Source organism: Oncorhynchus nerka, unplaced genomic scaffold, assembly GCF_034236695.1.
Source record: "Oncorhynchus nerka isolate Pitt River unplaced genomic scaffold, Oner_Uvic_2.0 unplaced_scaffold_211___fragment_2___debris, whole genome shotgun sequence".
NCBI classification, from domain to species: domain Eukaryota; kingdom Metazoa; phylum Chordata; class Actinopteri; order Salmoniformes; family Salmonidae; genus Oncorhynchus; species Oncorhynchus nerka.
In genome coordinates, this window is record NW_027039937.1 from 77,118 (window position 1) to 101,175 (window position 24,058).

Sequence of the window (24,058 nt, forward strand, 5' to 3'; positions counted from 1 at the left end):
CAAGTCTGGTTCATCCTTGGGAGCAATTTCCAAACGCCTGAAGGTACCACGTTCATCTGTACAAACACCATGGGACCACGCAGCCGTCATAAGGAAAGAAAGGAGACGCATTCGGTCTCCAAGAGATGAACGTAATTTGGTGCGAAAAGTGCAAATCAATCCCAGCAGCAAAGGACCCTGTGAAGATGCCGGAGGAAGCAGGTACAAAAGTATCTATATCCACAGTAAAACAAGTCCTATATCGACATAACCTGAAAGGCAGCTCAGCAAGGCAGAAGCCACTGCTCCAAAACCACCATAAAAAGCCAGACTACGGTTTGCTTTGCATATGGGGACAAAAATAGTATTTTTTGGAGAAATATCCACTGGTCTGATGAAACAAAAATATAACTGTTTGGCCATAATAACCATTGTTATGTTTGGAGGAAAAGGGGGAGGCTTGCAAGCCGAAGAACACCATCCCAAACATAAAGCACGGGGGTGCTAGCATCATGTTGTGGGGGTGCTTTGCTGCAGGAGGGACTGGTGCACCTCACAAAATAGATGGCTTCATCAGGAAGGAAAATTATGTGGATATATTGAAGCAACATCTCAAGACATCAGTCAGGAAGGTAAAGCTTGGTTGCAAATGGGTCTTCCAAATGGACAATGACCCCAAGCATACTTCCAAAGTTGTGGCAAAATGGCTTAAGGACAACAAAGTCAAGGTATTGGAGTGGCCATCACAAAGCCCTGACCTAAATCCTATAGAAAATATGTGGGCATAACTGAAAAAGCGTGTACGAGCAAGAAGGCCTACAAACCTGACTCAGTTACACCAGCTCTGTCAGGAGGAATGGGCCAAAATTCACCCAACTTATTGTGGGAAGCTTGTGGAAGGCTACCCGAAACATTTGACCCAAGTTAAACAATTTAAAGGCAATGCTACCAAATACTAATTGAGTGTATGTAAACTTCTGACCCACTGGGAATGTGATGAAAGAATTAAAAGCTGAAATAAAGAATTCTCTACTATTATTCTGACATTTCACATTCTTAAAATAAAGTTGGGATCCTAACTGACCTAAGACAAGGAATATTTACTAGGATTAAATGTCAGGAATTGTGAAAAACTGAGTTTAAATGTTTAAAATTGTCCCAGCCATATCCGTGGCAGCAGGAAGAATAAAGTCCTTCACAATCGTATGGGGCTTGCCTGTCCTAGCCACCGGTAGCTCACCATACAAGACGCTTCTAGCCCCTTCTTATTAATGGTATCTGTTGCTTACTACTCAAAAGTAGTCTTCATTCTCGCTCAAAACTCACGTGGCTTATTTTTCAAATGGTCATGTTTAGTTTCTAAATGTCTGAGCAAGAGTATGATATAGCCATTAACTAACATTCAGAAGTTCAGCACTGAGGGCTTTCAACCACATTTTTGTCTTTGTGGGAAACCCACAGTGCAGAATCACCTGCATAGAGGAAACAGTCACATGTACAGGCAGATTTCAAGTCATTTATATACAACAAAGTGTACCCAGCACACTCCCTTGGGTTACCCCCCCCAGTTAAAGGTTATGGGTTTAGACCGGGTCCCATCTACCATTAGTTTTCATCCTTGCAGATAAGACCTAACCCATTTCATAGCTAAGTTGTTAAAGCCCATGACTTAGTTTTTAAAAACAGAATCTCATGATGCACTGTATCAAATGCCTTTTGGAGATCTAACATATACTAGGCAAGTGTCAGTGGAATGGGATTTCCAAAAGCCAGATTGGAGCTCATATAGGTTATATGTAAGGAAATATAAAATGTAAATCTGCTCGAACATAATCTTTTGCATGACCTTCGATAAAATACACAGGAATGAGAGTTTCCATGATCCAGCATATTCCATTTTAACCCTTGCACGTTTTAGTTCACTGGGAAAAATCCCTAGTTATATGTACATATTTACCTCAATTACCTGGTAACCCTGCACATCGACTCGGTACTGGTACCCTTGTATATAGCCAAGTTATCATTACTCATTGAGTGTTTCTTAAAATGCGTATTACCATACTCCAAGGACGCAAATTATTGCACAGGAGGGTGGGAGTATGCGTCTAATTCAAAGTATGCGAAACATAGCACGGAGGGCACTTCTTGAATGCGTACTCAGTCTGTACATATTTTTAAGCATGCATCGATGCAAGCTTCAATGGACAGTATGCAAATAAATGACAACCACAAAAAAATTACAACATTTCTTGAAATCAAAGGTGGCCATTATTTGAGCTGAAGCGAGAGAAAATTCAATCTTACTTCCAAATAACAATGTTGCCTGACTACAATATTTAAAATTATGTTTAGCTACATTATTACAATCCACATTTGCTAGCTGATAGTTCTGAAGTAAAACTTTTGCGTGTGTATATCTTGTTTCATCTCCATTGCCAGCTAGCTAGCCACAAATAACTGTTAGATTGCTACCCACAGAGAAGTAGGATCAGTGAATGGGGAGAAACACATTGTGTATATAATATTACATGTTTTAGTTTTCTATTTTTTCTCTATACCGAGTGGTAGTGGCTGTGCTGTGCCTTTAACCAATGGTCTCTGGCCACAAATTTTGGAGGTCCTCCTCTTGGCCACAGAGACCAGATTAGAGTGTTTTAATGTACATTTTCTGCAATTCTTACATTTTGCCATGGGGCTTAGAGAAAATGTGCAGTTTTAAAGCTAATTTCCTGCAATTCTACACATTTTGTCATGGCTTAGCCATGAATTTATACCATCTGAGTAACATGTTTTATTTATTTTATATTCTCCCCGACAGTTTAGTTTTTTTGGTGATTGTTAGTTCTCAAGGATGATCTTATTTAAAAAATATACAACACTAAAAACATTTCACTATATTTGTTGGGTACCATGTTGTCAGCTAGCCAGGTAACATGACTAAACAAGGTAGTTTGTTATCAAACCAAAAACTCGTTGCCAACAAGTCGTTTAAAATGGCCTGCGAAATGTTTTTTAAATATCTTTTAACATGTACACCAATTTGCGGTAGAATGGCGTTTGGGTGAAAAATCTGTGGTTTTCAGTTATGTGAAGGTGCATGTATGACTGTCATTGTGCTCAGTTTCTCTATGGCAGTGGTACTCGGAGGCTACGTGACAGAGAAGCCTAGTCAGATGGGCCTGCTTGTTCATACAGACGAAATGAAAAGACACCTACGCATCCTCTTCGCTCGCGTTGCGAGCCGCTCCAATAATTACACACATTTAACGACAGACAACCCAGCTCGCCATTACGTCTAAATAACATTTTAAAACTGATGGATATGGGCAGAAAGAATGGACAGAGAGAAACCGCAGAGTAGGCGAGGCTAATTGCTGGCAAGGGGATGTGGTTGGCTGCTCACAGCTGTCACGTGATATTGGATGAAGCACTCATTGCTCAATGGGTGTACACTCACTCTCGCTCTTCCAGAAACTTATTTTTTTTACCCATCTACATGAGTCACCTGAAAGTGGCGAGTTTGAATCCCTGATAAGTTCTCCCTAGACACGTTACCAAACCGGCCGACTGACCTCCGAGGAGAACATGGTCGCACAGGTTCCTATACACCAGCACACCACCGGCTTGGTTATCCTGCCCTCCTTGATGCCTTGACAGATCTTATACTCTTCTGTGCCTCCGATCTACACAAGGGAGAGAGAAGAGAAAGAGGGTGTAAATTTAGGATATTTTGTAAATAGATATAAATCTGGAGGATAATTTACACAATCTAATAAGAAATATTAGTTAATGGAGAAATCTAATAAATATAAACATTGTAAATTATGTTTCATGAAATTGGATGATATTTGGATGAAACCATACCAAAGTATGGTGATCAAAATATGAAAAATGACTTGCGTCTACTACAAGTTTGATTATAAATGTATTGGTCAGTACCCTCCCCCATGTCAAACACTTAAATTCAGGAGGTGGGATTTTTAAGGGAATATGGTGACATCACTAACTCATTTTAATACACCAATGGTAACATGACATTATTTTATAAGTTCCGCTACGTAACCAACATCGGAGAAAGCGTGTTGGCAGAGGGCCGTGGTTTATATACAGTGCCTTCAGAAAGTATTCACACCCCTTGACTTTTTCCATGTTTTACAGCCTGAATTTAAGATGGATTAAAAAATTCACTGGCCTATCAATACACCATAATGTCAAAGTTGAATTATGTTTCTGATTTTTTTTAAATTGATAAAAGAAATGCTGAAATGCCTTGAGTCAATAAGTATTCAAACCCTTTGTTATGGCAAGCCTAAGTCCAGGAGTAAAAATGTGCTTAACAAGTCACAAATTGCATGGACTCACTGTGTGCAATAATAGTGTTTAACATGTTTTGATGAATTGATCTCTGTACCCCACACATACAATTATCTGTAAAGGTCTCAGTCTCTCAGTGAGTTTCAAACACAAAGACCAAGGATAATAATAATAATAGAGCAGACATTGAATATCCCTTTGAGCACGGTGAAGTTATTAATTACACTTTAGATTGTGTATCAATACACCCAGTCACTAAAAAGATACAGGCGTCCTTCCTAACTCAAGTTGCCAGAGAGGAAGGATTTCACCAGGTGGCCAATGGTGACTTTAAACCAGTTAGAGTTTAAAGGCTGTGATAGGAGAAAACTGAGGATGGATCAACAACATTGTAGTTACTCCACAATACAAACCTAAGTGACAGAGTAAAAAGGACACCTGTACAGAATAAAAATATTCCAAAACATGCATCCTGTTTGCAACAAGGCACCAAAGTAATACTGCAAAAAATGTGGCAAAACTATTAATAAGGATTCAACCCTTTTTTTCAATTTTAAACTAAAATGACATACCCAAAAGTAACTGCCTGTAGCTCAGGACCTGAAGCAAGGATATGCATATTCTTGATACCATTTGAAAGGAAACACTTTGAAGTTAGTGGAAATGTGAAATGAGAGGAGAATAACACATTAGATCTGGTAAAAGATAAAGAAAAAACATGTTTTTGTGTACCATCATCTTTGAAATGCAAGAGAATGTCCATAATGTATTATTCCAGCCAAGGCACAACTTAGATTTTGGCCACTAGATGGTAGCAGTGTATGTGCAAAGTTTCAGACTGAGCCGATGAACCATTGCATTTCTGTTAAAATTTTTGTATCAAGACTGCCCAAATGTGCCTAATTGGTTTATTCATATCTTTTCAAGTTCATAACTGTGCACTCTACTCAAACAATAACATTGTATTATTTCACTGTAATCGCTAATGTAAATTGGACAGTGCAGTTAGATTAATGTCAGATCTGTCTATGTCCTGGGAAATGTTACTTTCAACCTTATGCTTATCGCATTACGATAACCCACAGATCCTGTAGAGGCCAATACAGCATATCTCCATATTTTCAAGCATAGTGGTGGCTGCATCATGTTATGGGTATGCTTGAAAACCGTTAAGGACTGGTGAGTTTTTCCTGGATAAAACATTTACTGAATGAGCTAAGCATAGGCAAAATCCTAGAGGAAACCCTGGTTCAGTCTGCTTTCCACCAGACACAGCAGGACAATAAGCTAAAATACAAGGTCAAATCTACACTAGAGTTGCTTACCAAGAAGAAAGGGAATGTTCCTGAGTGGCCGAGTAACAGTTGACTTAAATCTACGGCAAGACCCGAAAACGGTTGTCTAGCAATAATCAACAACAAATTTGACACAGCTTGAAGATTCTCTGAAAATGTTACAAAATCCAGGCGTGGAAAGCACTTAACAGATTTAGCCAGAGCGACTCACATCTATAATCGCTGCCAAAGGTGCTTCTACAAATATTGACCCAGGGGTTTGAATACGTATATAAATGAGATATTTCCGCATTTCATTTGTCAAAATGTACACTGTCATTATGGGACAGTGTGTGTAGAAGGGTGAGGAAAAATAAAGCCATTTTGAATTCTATCTGTAACAACAAAATCTGGAATAATTCAAGGGTAGAGAGCTACTCAACAGGTGCCAAAATTTGACCGTAGGTTATCAGCAAATATATAGGTTTACATGATTTATCTATGGCAAAGGTACTTATGTTTCCCCTTTCATCAGTGGCTGGCGTCAGCTAGTTACTGGTGTCGGATTCTGGGTTAAACTTGGAACATTGTTATACTAGAGACATGATACATCAGGAGTCATACTGTATGTAGTACATGAGTGATAGAGACTTGTTTTTACATCAGAAGTTAATTGTCATCTGTAGGAGCCAGATGGTTGCTCTAGGTGATCACATGATTGCTATAGGTGATACGGATGGAAAGCCTTGGATTAGGCATCAAGGGGGTTGAGGTCTGGTCAACTTAAGGTAGAAGGAACAGTTATTAACACATCACTTCATCTTCCTGTAGAACCAGAAAATATGTAAGGGTTGGAGAGGAGGAGTGCATCTAAATTGGAGTATATATACTTGTGTTGGTGGAAACACGTTTTGTCTGATGCAGCTATATAGACCCCCTGGGAGAATACATTTGGTTAAGCTTTCATAATGTTTTTTTTCAGAATTTTTAAAATCAGAATTAGAACTAACACTGACTAGCTTGGTCTTTGGCCAGCATGGAACAAAATGGGGGAAGGGCCATTCAACACATCCATCAGTGCTGCTGTGAACAGCATCAATAGACATGCCAAACGGAAGATTGATTTTTTTTTTTTTTTTTTTATAAATACATCAATAGCTAGGTTTCCATCCAAATGGCAGCATATTGAATGTGAAGATCCTAAAATCCCCAAAAAACTAACATGCGCATTTTCCCACCTCCCACAAAACAAATGTGCGTTATATAGCGAGTGCGCTCACTCTGGTATTGGCACGTGCGCTCTAGCCAACAGCTTACGAGTAAAGTACATGTTGCAAAGAAAATTTGGGATGGAAACCTGGCTATTGATGGAATTTCAATGTTGTTTGAGATGCTTTGTGTATCACCAAATTAGCTTTTACTCACTGCATCGACATAGGCCTTGCAAAGAGCTGTCAATCAATGCAACCCACTCAGCCTGTCTTTTCATACTTCCTGGTAGTTAGCCATAAGAGAAAGTACCTTTTCTCAAATTTTTTGCATTTCTATCCCCCCCAAATATTATGGGTGATATTTTAGTCACTCAAAAAGCTATTTTACGTGAAAATGACTGTTCTGGACCTGTAAGACATTATACAGATATTAGAAGCAACGCTGGTAAAACAAGTTGGTAGTGCCAATAAAAGGTTCACCTCTCCAAGCATCACGATCATCTTCACTCCTGGAGTGTCCTGGTAGCGGAGCACATGGTCCATGAACGTTGAACCTGGATACCTACAGGTCAATGCAAATGGTGCTTTAGTAGAGGAACTTGTTTTAAAGAAAAGGTAGAAGTTATTAGATTATCATCGAGTACATAATAACCACCTTACAATTAAAGTCGAAACTTGGGCTTCTATTGACAAAGCGTCTCAGAGTAGGAGTGCTGATCTAGGATCAGGTCCCACCTAAATCATTATCATTTTAAAGGCAAAACTTATCCTAGATCAGTACTCCTGCCTCAGATGCTTTGAGAATACATGCCCTGAATGATAGCTCCAGTGAAATAAAGTGAAATAAAATTCATCCCTATTGGATTAGATTCTCTCGTTTGCCATTTGCCCTCTGCCTAATCTTCCTCACCGGTCACCTCCGATGGCCACGCCCTCGTAGACGCCATCTGTAGTGTGGGAGATGATGTTGTTGAGCTCGTTGGACATGCCTCCTGAGCGGGACACGTAGGCCACGCTGCCTGGCCGGTACAGATTGGAGGCCAAGATGTTGTCCAGCATTCCGCCCGTGTTCCCGATCTTGAAGCAGCCGGGTTTGATGCCTCCCACCTGGTTAGGACACAGAGGAGTGATGGAGGTTAGGCACGGGTTGTTATGCTCTCTGCAGGGACCAGCGATATGTCAGAGACACACAATGACAAACACACGTTAATGTTCAAACAGTAAAATGCAGCCATATTCTGTTTCAATATTGCATGTTATTAGTGAAGTGCTTACCGTGGCTGGGCCGATGATTGTGATGCCGTTCTCATCTGCCCTCTTGATCAGCTTCCTTGTCTGGGCTTCAGGGATGCCCTCAGCTATGATGGCGATGGTGTGGATCTGGAGTAACAAAAGTAAATTCATTATTAAGAGCATTCAAACAAGTAAGGTCAACATGTCCTTGAATGATAAGGGACATAACTGCTTGGTCTAAGACATTGGCCATAACAGCTTTCTATTTTGCTAATCAAATCAAATTTGATTTGTCACATACACATGGTTAGCAGATGTTGATGCGAGTGTAGCGAAATGCTTGTGCTTCTAGTTCCGACAATGCAGTAATAACCAACAAGTAATCTAACTAACAATTCCAAAACTACTGTCTTATACACAAGTGTAAGGGGATAAAGAATATGTACATAAAGATATATGAATGAGTGATGGTACAGAGCAGCATAGGCAAGATACAGTAGATGTATCGAGTACAGTATATACATATGAGATGAGTATGTTAACAAAGTGGCATAGTTAGTGGCTAGTGATACATGTATTACATAAAGATGCAGTAGATGATATAGAGTACAGTATATACGTATACATATGAGATGAATAATGTAGGGTATGTAAACATTATATTAGGTAGCATTGTTTAAAGTGGCTATTGATATATTTTACATCAATTCCCATTATTAAAGTGGCTGGAGTTGAGTCAGTGTGTTGGCAGCAGCCACTCAATGTTAGTGGTTACTGTTTAACAGTCTGATGGCCTTGAGATAGAAGCTGTTTTTCAGTCTCTCGGTCCCAGCTTTGATGCACCTGTACTGACCTCACCTTCTGGATGATAGCGGGGTGAACAGGCAGTGGCTCGGGTGGTTGTTGTCCTTGATGATCTTTATGGCCTTGCTGTAACATCGGGTGGTGTAGGTGTCCTGGAGGGCAGGTAGTTTGCTCCCGGTGATGCGTTGTGCAGACCTCACTACCCTCTGAAGAGCCTTACGGTTGTGGGTGGAGCAGTTGCTGTACCAGGCGGTGATACAGCCCGCCAGGATGCTCTCGATTGTGCATCTGTAGAAGTTTGTGAGTGCTTTTGGTGACAAGCCGAATTTCTTCAGCCTCCTGCTGCGCCTTCTTCACGATGTTGTCTGTTTGAGTGGACCAATTCAGTTTGTCTGTGATGTGTATGCCGAGGAACTTAAAACTTACTACCCTCTCCACTACTGTTCCATCGATGTGGATAGGGGGGGTGTTCCCTCTGCTGTTTCCTGAAGTCCACAATCATCTCCTTAGTTTTGTTGACGTTGAGTGTGAGGTTATTTTCCTGACACCACACTCCGAGGGCCCTCACCTCCTCCCTGTAGGCCGTCTCGTCGTTGTTGGTAATCAAGCCTACCACTGTTGTGTCGTCCGCAAACTTGATGATTGAGTTGGCTACCATGCCGCCCCAGGGTAATCCTGGGGCGGCAGGGTATTTACGCACATCTTAAGTCAAATTAGTGTTAACATTAACCTTACTCATCACCAGCAAATCGATGTTAACAATCAGTACCAATAAACTAGAAAACCTCAGCTATTATGGTTGAAGGTTGACAGTTACTTCCTGTGTCAGAGTAGGTGACATAACTCTTCGACAAGAGCCATCGATACACATGTATGTCCTTGGATGTGGATTTTGACTATATTTGTCATTATAAGGCTACCCCCCAGCCTATCTCCGCCAAAGGAAGCCATAACTTGAGAAAAAGCTTTAAAAAAATAAAACTAAAACTAAACAAGTCGTACCTGTGAGTACTGCATGGTTTCCATGGTGCTGTCAAAGGCGGAGCGGAGCGAGGCAAAGCTTATAAGCACGTCCACTTCAGGGTGCTTTTTCATGGCGTCGGCCATGTTCTTATAAACAGGAATCAGGATCTCCTTGTGGCCCCAGTAGAACTTCTGCTTGTGGTCCCCGCTGAGAACAGTCACACATAGCTACATCAATAAACACACCGATTATTACCAGTCTGATCAAACATTATTATTCAAATCACTTCAACTGGATTAACAATTAGTATTCTAAGGATACATTCTCTCAGTTCATTAGAGTCCATTTTGGATTTGGGAAACAAAGATGGGATTACCAAGTAAATTAGTAATTATTCTGGTTGATGCACGAGATGTGACTAGAATACACGTGGGAACTCCAAGAAAAGCATTCCAGCTGAAGCTGTTTGAGAGCTGTCATAAAGGCAAAGGGTGGCAAAGGGTGGCTACTTGGATGAATCTCAAATATATTTTGATTTGTTTAACACTTTTTTGGTTACTACATGACTCAATGTGTGTTATTCCATAGTTTTGATGTCTTCACTATTATTCTACAATGTAGAAAATATAAATTATAAAGAAAAACCCTGCAATGAGTAGGTGTCCAAACTTTTGACTGGTACTGTATGTATTAACATATTATGATAAAATATTGTCGTAAAGCCACGAGACGTGAATGGCCAACATTTCACTCCAACATAGGATTAGATTCTCTCTTACTTCAGCATAAAAATAGCGGCCATAGTTCGGAATAGCAGACAAATCACATAACCAATATCTCCGCTCTGATTGGAGGACTCCTAGAAATTGCACACTAGGTGGCGCTGCCGATCAAGATTCCCCAGATAATAAAGGCCATGACAATTTTTTGGAGGCGATATTGTCATGCATTGTTGCCAGCCCAGCAGTGGTTACTGCAACTATTTGATTTTGAATATGAGCAGCTTTTCATTATCTGGGGAATCCTGATCGACAGTGCCACCTAGTGGGCAATTTTTATGAATCCTCCAATCAGAGCGCAGATAATGGTCATGTAATCAGTCTGCTGTTCAAGTGTATTTTTTAACACATGCTGACCGTTTTTGAAATAAGTGAGAGAAAATCATCACCTATGTTAGAGTGAAATGTTGGCCATCTCATATGTGGCTTCACTATAATATTTTATCAATATATATGTTACACACACACACCCCTTCCTACCATTACATACAGTGTTCAGTTTAATGTTCACCTGTCAAAAATATCCACAGTGGTGCGCATGCTAATCGATTAGCTTGCTAACTGAAAGCCATGCTAAGTCAATGGGACAAACAGGCTCGGTTTAACTAGCTGGCTAGCTTGACGAATACCATTTATACTTCCTAACTTAGGAAGTTTGCTAAACCTATTTATCCTTGGCTCTAATTTGTATAAACCTTGCTGTCTGACTTTTGCAACAATTGTTTCAAAAATGGTTGGGACCAGACAGGCAGGCAGCGTTTCTCAGGCGGTCAAAATCTGGCATAATTTGTATGGACATATACAAAGAAATGTCAATTGAAAATAAAGTCAAACGAATTCAAGTGCAGCTAGATTGCAGCCTATTCCTTTTATCTTTGACCATCATTCTCTCGCTCACACAGCAACTCCACTCCCACTTGTCTCCAATTCCACATACCAACCCTCAGCTTCCCTCAGCCCATCCCATCCATCTCTGCTGGCCACCCACTTCAGGTTTCTACGCAACACATATCTTTCAACTATGCTGTGATGTTTAACGTACAATTTCTTATCTAAACTAATAGAAGCCACAGATTGCGAGTTGAAGATAAATACTTTTACTAAGAGTATGAGCAATTGACTGACCTGGTCTCTCCAGATGTCTTAACAGTACTATTTCTATGGTCAATTTTAGATCAATGCTATGCATTTTCAGCCATTCCTGAACCCGAGACCAGAAACAGGCTACCTGCGGGCAATACCAAAATAAATGGTCTATCGATTCTGTATCCTCACAACAAAATCTGCAGAGCTTCGATGATTTCATGCCCCAAATATTCAACATTTTGTTGGTGGCAAGAAATCTTATAATAATTTTAGCTGAAAAGCACGAAATCTTGCGTTTTATATATCAACTCATCTCTTCCCAACTATTTTGCAATCCGTATGGCACAGTTGTCAACATCCTGGTCCTCAAATGAAACTGGTATACTTTCCTATTTATGTGATTTTTATTCCTCCGCCAGTTTTGACCCTTTATATTGGGCAGACAGACCAGTTCCCTACCTCCTCCCGCTGCCACCCGCCTCCTCCATTTTTGGGGCAATGCTGTAATCAATTGGTTGTACTCTTGGATTGAGCAGGCCTTTCCGTACAATTCTGATAACACTACCACTCAAATTTACAATATTACTTAAGAACAAATCCCTTTTCAAACATCTTTCCCATAAATACAGGTATTCTATCAAATCAGCACATTTGAGTTGAGCCATAATATTTGTTTTATATTTTCAGGGTGACAAAATTGAAGCTTGTTTGATAGAGTTTTTTTCAAAGTATCATTTTCAATTAATCGAAAATGAGACATGGCAATCTGCACAAAGGCAATTTTTAAACAATGGATGAGCTTTTCTTAGTAATCTATCTATCAACCGTTTGGGGCGGCAGGGTAGCCTAGTGGTTAGAGCGTTGGACTAGTAACCGAAAGGTTGCAAGTTCGAATCCCCGAGCTGACAAGGTACAAATCTGTCGTTCTGCCCCTGAACAGGCAGTTAACCCACTGTTCCCAGGCCGTCATTGAAAATAAGAATTTGTTCTTAACTGACTTGCCTGGTTAAATAAAGGTAAAATAAAAATAAAATAAAAAAAAGGGTTCAAATGCAACTTTTGAATGAGTGAAGCTTCTAGAGAGGTTTAGTGCTTGTATATTTAATAATCTCAACCCACCCAATAAAATTGGATTTGATTTGATTATCATATTCATTATATAGATAATGTTTTATTTTGTCTGTTTAGCGTCCCAGATATATGATTTGAAAAACGAATCAGGAGTAGGCGCGCCATATGTAAGCGAGTAAACAGATATATTTGGGTTAATCAGGGCAATTTTTCCATAAATAGACAGGTATTTACCTCTCCATGGTTGCAGGATCTTGTCTATTTTTACAAGTTTCCTATTGAAATTCATTGTGGAGAGCTTATTTATATATTTTGTGATATGAATACCGAGTATGTCTACTTCACCATCAGCCCATTTTATAGATTACCTTGCAGTTTATGTAAAAGTTATATTTTTTAAGGATCCAATACATATGTTTTTTATTTTATTTAACAAGATGGACGAGAGAGATTTACTCCAGACACCTGATAAGGCACTCATCCGTCAGTCGCAGGAGAAAGAGGACGACGGTCAGGTTGCCTTGTAAGGATCCGTCGGTGTGTGGGTAATTTGCCTTTAGCATCCGTCCTATTAGCCAACGTACAATCATTAGACAATAAAATAGACAAACTACAAGCACATATATCCTACCAACGAGACATTAAAAACTATTATCTTATGTTTCACAGAGTCGTGGCTGAACAACGACATGAATAACATACAGCTGGCGGGTAATACTATGTATTTGCAGGATACCTGGACAAAAGGAACACCTTCATTGACAACAACATAGTGCCCTCAAAGCTCATCACTAAGCTAAGGACCGTGGGACAAAACACCTCCCTCTGCAACTGGATCCTGGACGTCTTGACGGGCCGCCCCCCAGGTGGTAAAGGTAGGTAACACCACATCCGCCACTGATCCTCAACATGGGAGCCCCTCAGGGGTGCGTGCTCAGTACCCTCCTGTACTGAGCAGGCATGACTCCCAACATCATTAAGTTTGCTGATGTCAACAGTGGGACAAGCATTTCGCTACACCCACAATAACATCTGCTGAACACGTGTATGTGACCAATTAATGTTGATTTGATAGGCCTGATCACCGACAACGATGAGACAGCCTATAGGGAGGTCAGAGACCTGGCCGTGTAGTGCCAGGACAACAAACTCTCTCTCAACATGATCAAGACAAAGGAGATGATTGTGGACTACAGGAAAAGGAGATCGAGCACGTCCCCATTCTCATCGGCGGGGCTGTAGTGGAGCAGGTTGAAAGCATTAAGTTCCTTGATGTCTCTCTGCTACCACACAGCAAGTGGTACAAGAGCACCAATTCTAGGTCCATACGGCTTCTCAACAGCTTCTACCCCCAAGCCATAAGACTCCTGAACAGCTAATCAAATGGCTACATAGACTCTTGGCATTGAAAGATGAAAGGGAGCAAACCGGTTAAAAAGGATTGTTAAGCCTTGAGAAATGGATTGTGTATATGTTCCAATGAGAGGGTGAATGGGCAAGACAATATAAGTGCCTTTAACAGGGTATGGTTGTAGGTGCCAGGCGCACTGCTTTATGTCAAGAACTACAACACTGCTGGGTTGTTTACGCTCAACAGTTTCCTGTGTGTTTCAAGAATGGTCCAGCACCCAAAGGAAATCCAGCCGGCTTGTCACAACTGTGGGACGCGTTGGAATCAACATGGGCCAGCGTCCCAGTGGAAAACTTGACACCTTGTAGAGTCCCATGCCCTGACAAATTTAGGCTTTTCTGAGGGCAAAAGGGGTGGGTGCAAATCAATATTAGGAAGGTGTCCTTAATGTTTTGTACACTCAGTGTACACTGTGTGTACCGTAATTGCTGGACTATTAAGCGCACCTGAATATAAACCGCACCCACTGAATTATTTAAAAAATATGTATTTTGTACATAAATAAGCCGCACATGTCTAAGCCGCAGGTGCCTACCGGTACATTGAAACAAATTAACTTGGTCACTATCTTCCTCCTCCTGTGCACTAAAACCACTGAAGTCATCTCCTTCGGTGTCGGAGTTGAATAGCCTCAGAATTGCTTCATCCGATGTTGGATTGTTTTCATTGTCGCTCTCGTCACTTTCATCCGGAGGCAAATACCCCGCTGAGCTCATGCTGCCCCTTCAACACGCAGCAGTCCAGCCTTTCGAAACCCGTTGATGATAGTGGATTTTTTGACAATGCTTCACGCTGTCAGGGTCCACTGGCAGACTTGACCATAAGATGCTCTTCGCCTGCGGCCCGTTTTAGTGAAGGATTTCTCCCCACTTGTCATCCAAGCCTCCCACTGAACAAGGAGCACCACCTTAAATGCACAATTTACACTGATGTTGAGTGGCTGCAAATACTTTGGGCCTTCTGCTTTTCTTCCCTCTGAAGGCTGTCTTTCTGCACTGAGTCAGTTCCTCACGCTGCTGTTTCCAACGTCTTATCATCGACTCATTAAGGCCAAGCTCCCGTGCAGCAGCTCTATTTCCTTTTCCAACAGCCAGATCGATCGCCTTCAACTTCAAAGCTGCATCATATGCATTTCTCCGTGTCTTTGCCATGATGAGGGTGACAAAATTACTACCGTAATCAGAATGATGGGAAGTTTGAGCGCGCTCGATTTACGTCACATTATGTGACGGTGCTCAGTTTTTTGGCGGCATGAATCTTGTGAAAGCGGGAAAAATCCATAAATTAGCCGCGTCATTGTATAAACCGCAAGGTTCAAAGCGTGGGAATAAAGTATCGGGTTATAGTCCGGAAATTTCGGTATACATTTTTAATTACAGGTGCATACTAGATGATGCACCCTGCATTAAGCAAGCTCAGCCATAATTGTTATGTTGTGTCTTTAAGGGAAGCTGTACATTTAAAAAGCTTGAAAAATTCCTGAAAAATGTGTCATGATTTAGAAGCTTCTGATAGACTAATTGACATCATTTGAGCTAATTGGAGGTGTACCTGTGGATGTATTTCAAGGCCTACCGTCAAACTCAGTGCCTCTTTGCTTGACATCATGGGAAAATCAAAAGAAATCAGCCAAGACCTCATATATATATACTGCTCAAAAAAATAAAAGGGAACACTAAAATAACACATCCTAGATCTGAATTAATTAAATACTCTTATTAAATACTTTTTTCTTTACATAGTTGAATGTACTGACAAAATCACACAAACATCAATGGAAATCAAATTTATGGAGGTCTGGATTTGGAGTCACACTCAAAATTAAAGTGGAAAACCACACTACAGGCTGATCCAACATTGATGTAATGTCCTTAAAACAAGTTAAAATGAGGCGCAGTAGTGTGTGTGGCCTCCACGTGCCTGTATGACCTCCCTACAACGCCTGGGCATGCTCCTGATGAGGTGGCAGATGGTCTCCTGAGGGATCTCCTCCCAGACCTGGACTAAAGCATCCGCCAACTCCTGGACAGTCTGTGGTGCAGTCTGTTGGTGGATGGAGCGAGACATGATGTCCCAGATGTGCTCAATTGGATTCAGGTCTGGGGAACGGGTGGGCCAGTCCATAGCATCAATGCCTTCCTCTTGCAGGAACTGCTGACACACTCCAGCCACATGAGGTCTAGCATCGTCTTGCATTAGGAGGAACCCAGGGCCAACCGCACCAGCATATGGCCTCACAAGGGGTCTGAGGATCTCATCTAGGTACCTAACGGCAGTCAGGCTACCTCTGGCGAGCACATGGAGGGCTGTGCGGCCCCCCAAAGAAATGCCACCCCACACCATGACTGACCCACCAACAAACCGGTCATGCTGGAGGATGTTGCAGGCAGCAGAATGTTCTCCACTGCGTCTCCAGACTGTCACCTGCTCAGTGCGAACCTGCTTTTATCTGTGAAGAGCACAGGGCGCCAGTGGCGAATTTGCCAATCTTGGTGTTCTCTGGCAAATGCCAAACGTCCTGCACGGTGTTGGGCTGTAAGCAAAACCCCCACCTGTGGACGTCGGGCCCTCATACTACCCTCATGGAGTCTGCTTCTGACCGTTTGAGCAGACACATGCACATTTGTGGCCTGCTGGAGGTCATTTTGCAGGGCTCTGGCAGCGCTCCTCCTGCTCCTCCTTGCACAAAGGCGGAGGTAGCGGTCCTGCTGCTGGGTTGTTGCCCTCCTACGGCCTTCCTCCACATCTCCTGATGTACTGGCCTGTCTCCTGGTAGTGCCTCCATGCATCAGCCAGGAAGCATAGGAACTGAGAAGTGGTCTGTGGTCATCACCTGCAGAACCACTCCTTTATTGGGGGTATCTTGCTAATTGCCTATAATTTCCACCTGTTGTCTATTCCATTTGCACAACAGCATGTGACATTTATTGTCAATCAGTGTTACTTCCTAAGTGGACAGTTTGATTTCACAGAAGAGTGATTGACTTGAGTTACATTGTGTTGTTTAAGTGTTCCCTTTATTTTTTTGAGCAGTATATGTGTGTGTATACAGTGGGGAGAACAAGTATTTGATAACCTGCAAAATCGGCAGTGTTTCCTGCTTACAAAGCAAGTAGAGGTCTGTAATTTTTGATCAACTGTGAGAGACGGAATCTAAAACAAATCCAGAAAATCACATTGTGTGATTTTTAATTAATTTGCATTTTATTGCATGACATAAGTATTTGATCACCTACCAACCAGTAAGAATTCCGACTCACAGACCTGTTAGTTTTTCTTTAAGAAGCCCCCCCTGTTCTCCACTCATTACCTGTATTAACTGCACGTGTTTGAACTCGTTACCTGTATAAAAGACACCTGTCCACACACTCAATCAAACAGACTCCAACCTCTCCACAATGGCCAAGACCAGAGAGCTGTGTAAGGACATCAGGGATAAAATTGTAGACCTGCACAAGGCTGGGATGGGCTACAGGACAATAGGCAAGCAGCTTGGTGAGAAGGCAACAACTGTTGGCGCAATTATTAGAAAATGGAAGAAGTTCAAGATGACGGGTCAATCACCCTCGGTCTGGGGCTCCATGCAAGATCTCACCTTGTGGGGCATCAATGATCATGAGGAAGGCGAGGGATCAGCCCAGAACTACACGGCAGGACCTGGTCAATGACCTGAAGAGAGCTGGGACCACAGTCTCAAAGAAAACCATTAGTAACACTACGCCGTCATGGATTAAAATACTGCAGCGCACCCAAGGTCCCCCTGCTCAAGCCAGCGCATGTCCAGGCCCGTCTGAAGTTTGCCAATGACCATCTAGATGATCCAGAGGAGGAATGGGAGATGCAATAAAATGCAAATGAATTACTTAAAAAACATGATTTTCTGGATTTTTGTTTTCGATTCCATCTCTCACAGTTGAAGTGTACCTATGATAAAAATTACAGACCTCTACATGCTTTGTAAGTAGGAAAACCTGCAAAATCGGCAGTGTATCAAATACCTGTTCTCCCCACTGTACACAATTATACTTAATTTTAACATGCTAATTTTATATAACCCCTGAAAATGTCATGTTAATACAACATTCCTATCTTGAGATATTTTAGTTTTGGTTTGTAAATCAGAGTCCACCCGTGTCATTTTGGTGCCATTTTTGGAAAAGGCTTAGCCATTGTTCCAAAAATGTCACCAAAATGACAGGGGTGGACTCCAATGTGTGCATTCTCAGGCCACTTTGACGCAGAATTTGGACACAAAAATGTATATACACATCTCAGCAATGGTGAGACCTACAGACATGAGACAATGTGCACTGTGCTTCTGATAATGTGTTGTATCATTTGGTAAGCTCAGTTTGGCTCTCAAATGAATTTTTATTCCACCTCTCTAAATTTCTAACTTTTTTGTGAATCAATTCTGTGCCTTTCAATAGGGTACTCTGTATTTTTATGGCCATCTACAACAATCAATTATTTTTAAGTCCTTGAGTGGTAGTGAACAAGTGCACACTTTGAGGAAAGATTTGTGGGAGAATGGAAATTGGGCTCAAGAGTCTTGAGGAACCTACGTGAAGGGATAGACGATGGCCGCCACAGAGGGCTCGTCCCGCGAGCACACGTAGTCAAAGTCGAGCATGCCTTGCACCGCCCGCGTCTGCATGCCCCACATGATGGCTTTGGTGTTTCTGCTAAACAGCATGGTGGCTTTGACTGCAGGGAGATGAGAAAAGGAGCGAGTGGATAAGAGGAGTGGAGGAAGAGAAGACAGCACACACAGGAGGGGTTATTGTAGAGTACAGCAAGGCTCTAAGAACAGAGACAAGCAACGGGGATGGGGAGCACATGCAGAGAGACATGATAGGCTGTTAATTCTGTGAGGATATTGAGGAGAGGCGTCACAAATGTTACACGGGAAATGTATCAGAGGGAGGGTTCCCTGTTTTTTCTGAAAGCAGACACCAGGGGAGGCAAATGGACAAGGGGGATGAAGGAACTATTCATTTTAAACAAGAGGGGGTCTGAATCTGACTTTGTATTTCTTCTCAAACATTTGTTAATGGAAACCTGAGGCAAGCTCAGAAATGTAATGAGAACTGAAACCAATGCAGGTGTGAGAAGAATAGAATGGTGAATGTTTTGTATTTGATACATATAAGTTTGATACATATATCAGTGTGCATTCCTCGATATTTTTTTTTTTTTTTTTTTTAAGTGTTACTGAAACACCACCTGAAAATGGATGAATTAGTAATGAATTATTCCAAAGCAACAACTCTAATATGCCTCACCAAGGAAATAAACATTTAAAACAATTCTTGAACCCAACCCAAGTGAACACAGAAAAGGGCAAAGGGCAGAGCAGTTTGGTAGTTCAGGTTCCAGTGGCATGCATTGAAACACGTGGCTTCCCTGTGGCTTTTTTTTTATAGCAAAACTATGAATTAACTGACTTATTTATAAATAATTGTCAACATTTAACCATCACAATAACGTTTGGGACATTCACTGTATTACAAGGAACAATAGCAATGGTCTATTTCGCTACAGCAGCTGGCATATTCTGTCCGTTCACAATTCACTTGTGGGAACATGGCTGCTCTCAACACCCGACAACAGAAAGCGTTGGCCACTATCCGAGAGATTGTTTGTAAGGACATAAGAGAAGTCGAGGGCAGAGGTTGAGTCTTTTGCACGGCTCACTTTTAAAGTGGATACCTACCCAACTAAAGTGGAGTTTAAAGACAGCGGCCAATGTGCATGACCTAGAAACAGCATGAACTAAACTAGAAAAGGAAATCAATCTACAAAAAATTAAATTAAACTTAATTTACTGAAAGTACCATGCATTGAGTAAGACTCAACCATTACTTCCATGGTAAATCGACCCAGCACTGGACAACAAGCTACGCAGTAATGATCAATTAGCTGATTTAGCAACTATTAAATCTAAAACTGCAATTACTAAATCAGAACCCAAATTGATCTAGTTACTCCCGCTTCTATAAAGAACTGTACATCTCAGATTGTAAACCAACACCAAGCCAGACTAAGTCCTTTCTAAAAGAAGAAACTTCAAATTATTAGTCGTTCACAAAGGTTACTTTAGGAAAGATGTGAACACAGCACTAATTGCACTTTTATAAAAACAAAGTTAAGGATGTCACCCAGTGTTCTCACTATCACCCCCATCCTTGATAAACACAGATCTTAAACTGTTTTCCAAAATGTTGTCATCCAGTCTCGAGACTTACCCAAATTGGGCCACATGGACCAAAGCCGGTTTGTTACAAAGTGTTTTTCCTGGGCCTCCAAAGTGGCGCAGTAGTCTAAGGCACTGCATTGCAGTGCTAGCTGTGCCACTAGAGATCCTGGTTAGAGTCCAGGCTCTGTCGCAGCCGGCCACAACCAGGAGACCCATGGGACAGCGCACAATTGGTCCAAAATCATCCAGGTTAGGGGAGCGTTTAGCCGGCCGGAATGTCCTTGTCCCATTGCGCTCTAGCGACTCCTGTGGCAGGCCTGGCTCATGCACATTGACACTGTTTGAATAATGTATGAGTATAACAGAACTCATATGGCAGGCAAAAACCTGAGAAAAATCCAACCAGGAAGTGGGGAATCTGAAGTTTGTAGTTTTAAGTCATTGCCTATCGAATAAACAGTGTCTATGGGGTCATATTGCATTCCCAAGGCTTCCACTAGATGTCAACAGTTTTTAGAAAGTTGTTTCAGGCTTCTACTATGAAAAGGGGAGCGAATAAGAGCTGTTTGAGTCAGGGGTCTGGCCGAATGCCTTGAGCTAAGACTCCCGTGTGGCCGTGAGCGCGAGCTCCGTTCCTTTTAATTTCTAAAGACAAAGGAATTGTGCGGTTGAAACATTATTGAAGATGGATTATATACATCGCTTGACATGTTTCTACGAACTGTAATGGAACTTTGACTTTTCATCTGGAAGTTCGATTGGTGAACTAAATGTGCTAACAAAAAGGACAAAAATGACATAAGATGAACTTTATCAAACAAAACAAACATTTGTGGAACTGGGATTCCTGGGAGTGCATTCTGATGAAGATCAAAGGTAAGTGAATATTTATAACGCTATTTCTGACTTTTACAGACTCCACAACATGGCGGGTATCTGCATGGCTTGTTTTTGTGGCTGAGCGCTGTACTCAGTTTATTGCATGGTGTGCTTTTGCCGTAAAGCTTTTTTGAAATCTGACACAGCGGTTGCATTAAGGAGAAGTAGATCTTTAATTCTATGCATAACACTTGTATCTTTCATCAAAGTTTATGATGAGTATTTCTGTAAATTGATGTGGCTCTGCAAATTCGCCGAATGTTTGAGGCACAACATTACTAACATAACGCGCCAATGTAAACAGATTTTTGGATATAAATATGAACTTTATCGAACAAAACATACATGTATTGTGTAAACTAAGTCCAATGAGTGCCATCTGATGAAGATCAAAGGTTAGTGATTCATTTTCTCTATTTCTGCTTTTTGTGGCTGGAAAATGGCTGTGTGTTTTTGTGACTAGGCTCTGACCTAAAATAATTGTATGGTGTGCTTTCACTGTAAAGTTAAATATAAAAAAATATATATATTTGAATTTCACTCTGCCATTTCAGTGGAGCGGAACCCTAGCTATAAAAGGTTAAGATGTCTTTGGTATATAATTGGTCTAGCATATACTCCAAAATTAAACAAATTAGAGTAAAATTTCTATCCAAGAGTTTGGGAGAGCCCCAAGCGATTGTTGTTGGTTCATTGATTGTAAAGGCCGGCTTAAAGTTAGCCTACAATTATAGTGAATTTGTATTTGAATAAACCTACTAATAGTGCATTTTTCATAATGAATTGGATGACATTACCTTTAACTATACAGAATCTCCCCACCATGCGTTACCATCTCCTATATTCCGTACTCAAGTTCGTAAAGGGGCTGAGAAACAATTCCCGAATAGATTTCACTTCGTGTCCCAAATTAAGCACTGGGTAGCTGTAGGAACAGGGTTGAGAGTCCATGGCATACAGCGATTGGGCAGAATATCAACATGCTCCGCTATAAATCCAAAGTAGAAAAATATCCTTTCTATTTTATTCAGCTAAGTAAAATTATATTCTTCTTGTAGATTTTACTTTTTTATATTCCAAAGGAGCACATTTCAGGGGCTTCTATGCAGCTTGTACGTGTGGAGGCCTGGAGATATTGAACATGTTTATGTTAATTAATGGTCAATTACCATGAGACCGGTCGTCTTTTGCATGACAATAGCCGGTTGACAAAATGTCATGACCGCCACAACCCTACGCCTGGCACCTACTACCATACCCCGTTCAAAGAAACTTTAATATTTTGTCTTGCCCATTCACACTGAATGGCACACATACACAATCCATGTCTCAAGGCATAAAAATATATTATTTAACCTGTCTCCTCCCGTTCATGCACACTGATTGAAGTGGATTAAACAAGTGACATCAATAAGGGATCACACCTTTCGCCTGAATCCACCTCTATGTAATGGAAAGAGCAGGTGTTCTTGATTATTTTTTACAAATATTCAGTGAATGGCAAGGTAAACGATTCAAGATAAAATGAACTGATTTACAAAGGGGGGGAAGATATAGGACTATCCATACCAAACTTTAAAATTGCATATCCAGGCACTAGCATTTCACCATATCCTTAATTGGTTTAGGCACGACTCTTCTGCCCCCTGGCTGAGTACAGCGAGAAATATGGTGTCACCAATCCCTCTGGAAAAAGGTATTCACTGATATATCCATTCAACAATGTAAACTACGCTTTGTTCAGATTCTCACACAATTTCTATGTGGCGCAAAATTGAAAAACAATGTGGCATTCCCATTTCCCAATAATGCCTTGCAACCCTTAATATCTTGGGACAGTAATGGTTTTGTTAAAATTCTAAGATATTAAAGATATATACACAGCAAAAGGAAACTCCCTTTTCTATACTTACAACATAGATCCTATGGTGTCACTTGGGAAACTGAACAATTCAATGATGGGATTTAAGAATAAATTATCTGTGCTCACGAAAGGAATGCTCTATAATACACTGCTCAAAATAAATAAAGGGAACACTAAAATATTCTTAAATACTTTTTCTTTACATAGTTGAATGTGCTGACAACAAAATCACACAAAAATTATCAATGGAAATCAAATTTATCAACCCATGGACGTCTGGATTTGGAGTCACACTCAAAATTCAAGTGGAAAACTACACTACAGGCTGATCCAACGTTGATGTAATGTCCTTAAAACAAGTCTAAATGAGGCTCAGTAGTGTGTGTGGCCTCCACGTGCCTGTATGACCTCCCTACAAAGCCTGGGCATGCTCCTGAGGTGGCAGATGGTCTCCTGAGGGATCTCCTCCCAGACCTGGACTAAAGCATCCGCCAACTCCTGGACAGTCTGTGGTGCAACGTGGCGTTGGTGGATGGAGCGAGACATGATGTCCCAGATGTGCTCAATTGGATTCAGGTCTGGGGAACGGGCGGGCCAGTCCATAGCATCGATGCCTTCCTCTTGCAGGAACTGCTGACACACTCCAGCCACATGAGGTCTAGCATTGTCTTGCATTAGGAGGAACCCAGGGCCAACCGCACCAGCATATGGTCTCACAAGGGGTCTGAGGATCTCATCTCGGTACCTAACGGCAGTCAGGCTACCTCTGGCGAGCACATGGCTGTGCAGCCCCCCAAAGAAATGCCACCCCACACCATGACTGACCCACCTCCAAACTGGTCATGCTGGAGGATGTTGCAAGCAGCAGAACGTTCTCCACGGGGGCGTCTCCAAACTCTGTCACATGTGCTCAGTGTGAACCTGCTTTCATCTGTGAAGAGCACAGGGCGCCAGTGGCGAATTTGCCAATCTTGGTGTTCTCTGGCAAAT

The 24,058-nt window shown here is 41.4% G+C and overlaps 1 protein-coding gene across 1 annotated transcript in view; it reads right to left on the reverse strand.

Annotated features, from left to right (window-relative positions):
• Positions 1–24,058, reverse strand: part of LOC115143961 (ATP-citrate synthase-like) — a gene marked incomplete at its 5' end in the record, with an annotated part of 99,461 nt that overhangs the window by 59,835 nt on the left and 15,568 nt on the right. The window contains 6 exons of the mRNA XM_065015553.1: positions 3,552–3,662; positions 7,259–7,340; positions 7,689–7,885; positions 8,054–8,158; positions 9,818–9,986; positions 18,692–18,833. Of these exons, the coding sequence (XP_064871625.1) occupies positions 3,552–3,662; positions 7,259–7,340; positions 7,689–7,885; positions 8,054–8,158; positions 9,818–9,986; positions 18,692–18,833 (806 nt within the window). The remainder of the gene's footprint in view (positions 1–3,551; positions 3,663–7,258; positions 7,341–7,688; positions 7,886–8,053; positions 8,159–9,817; positions 9,987–18,691; positions 18,834–24,058) is intronic.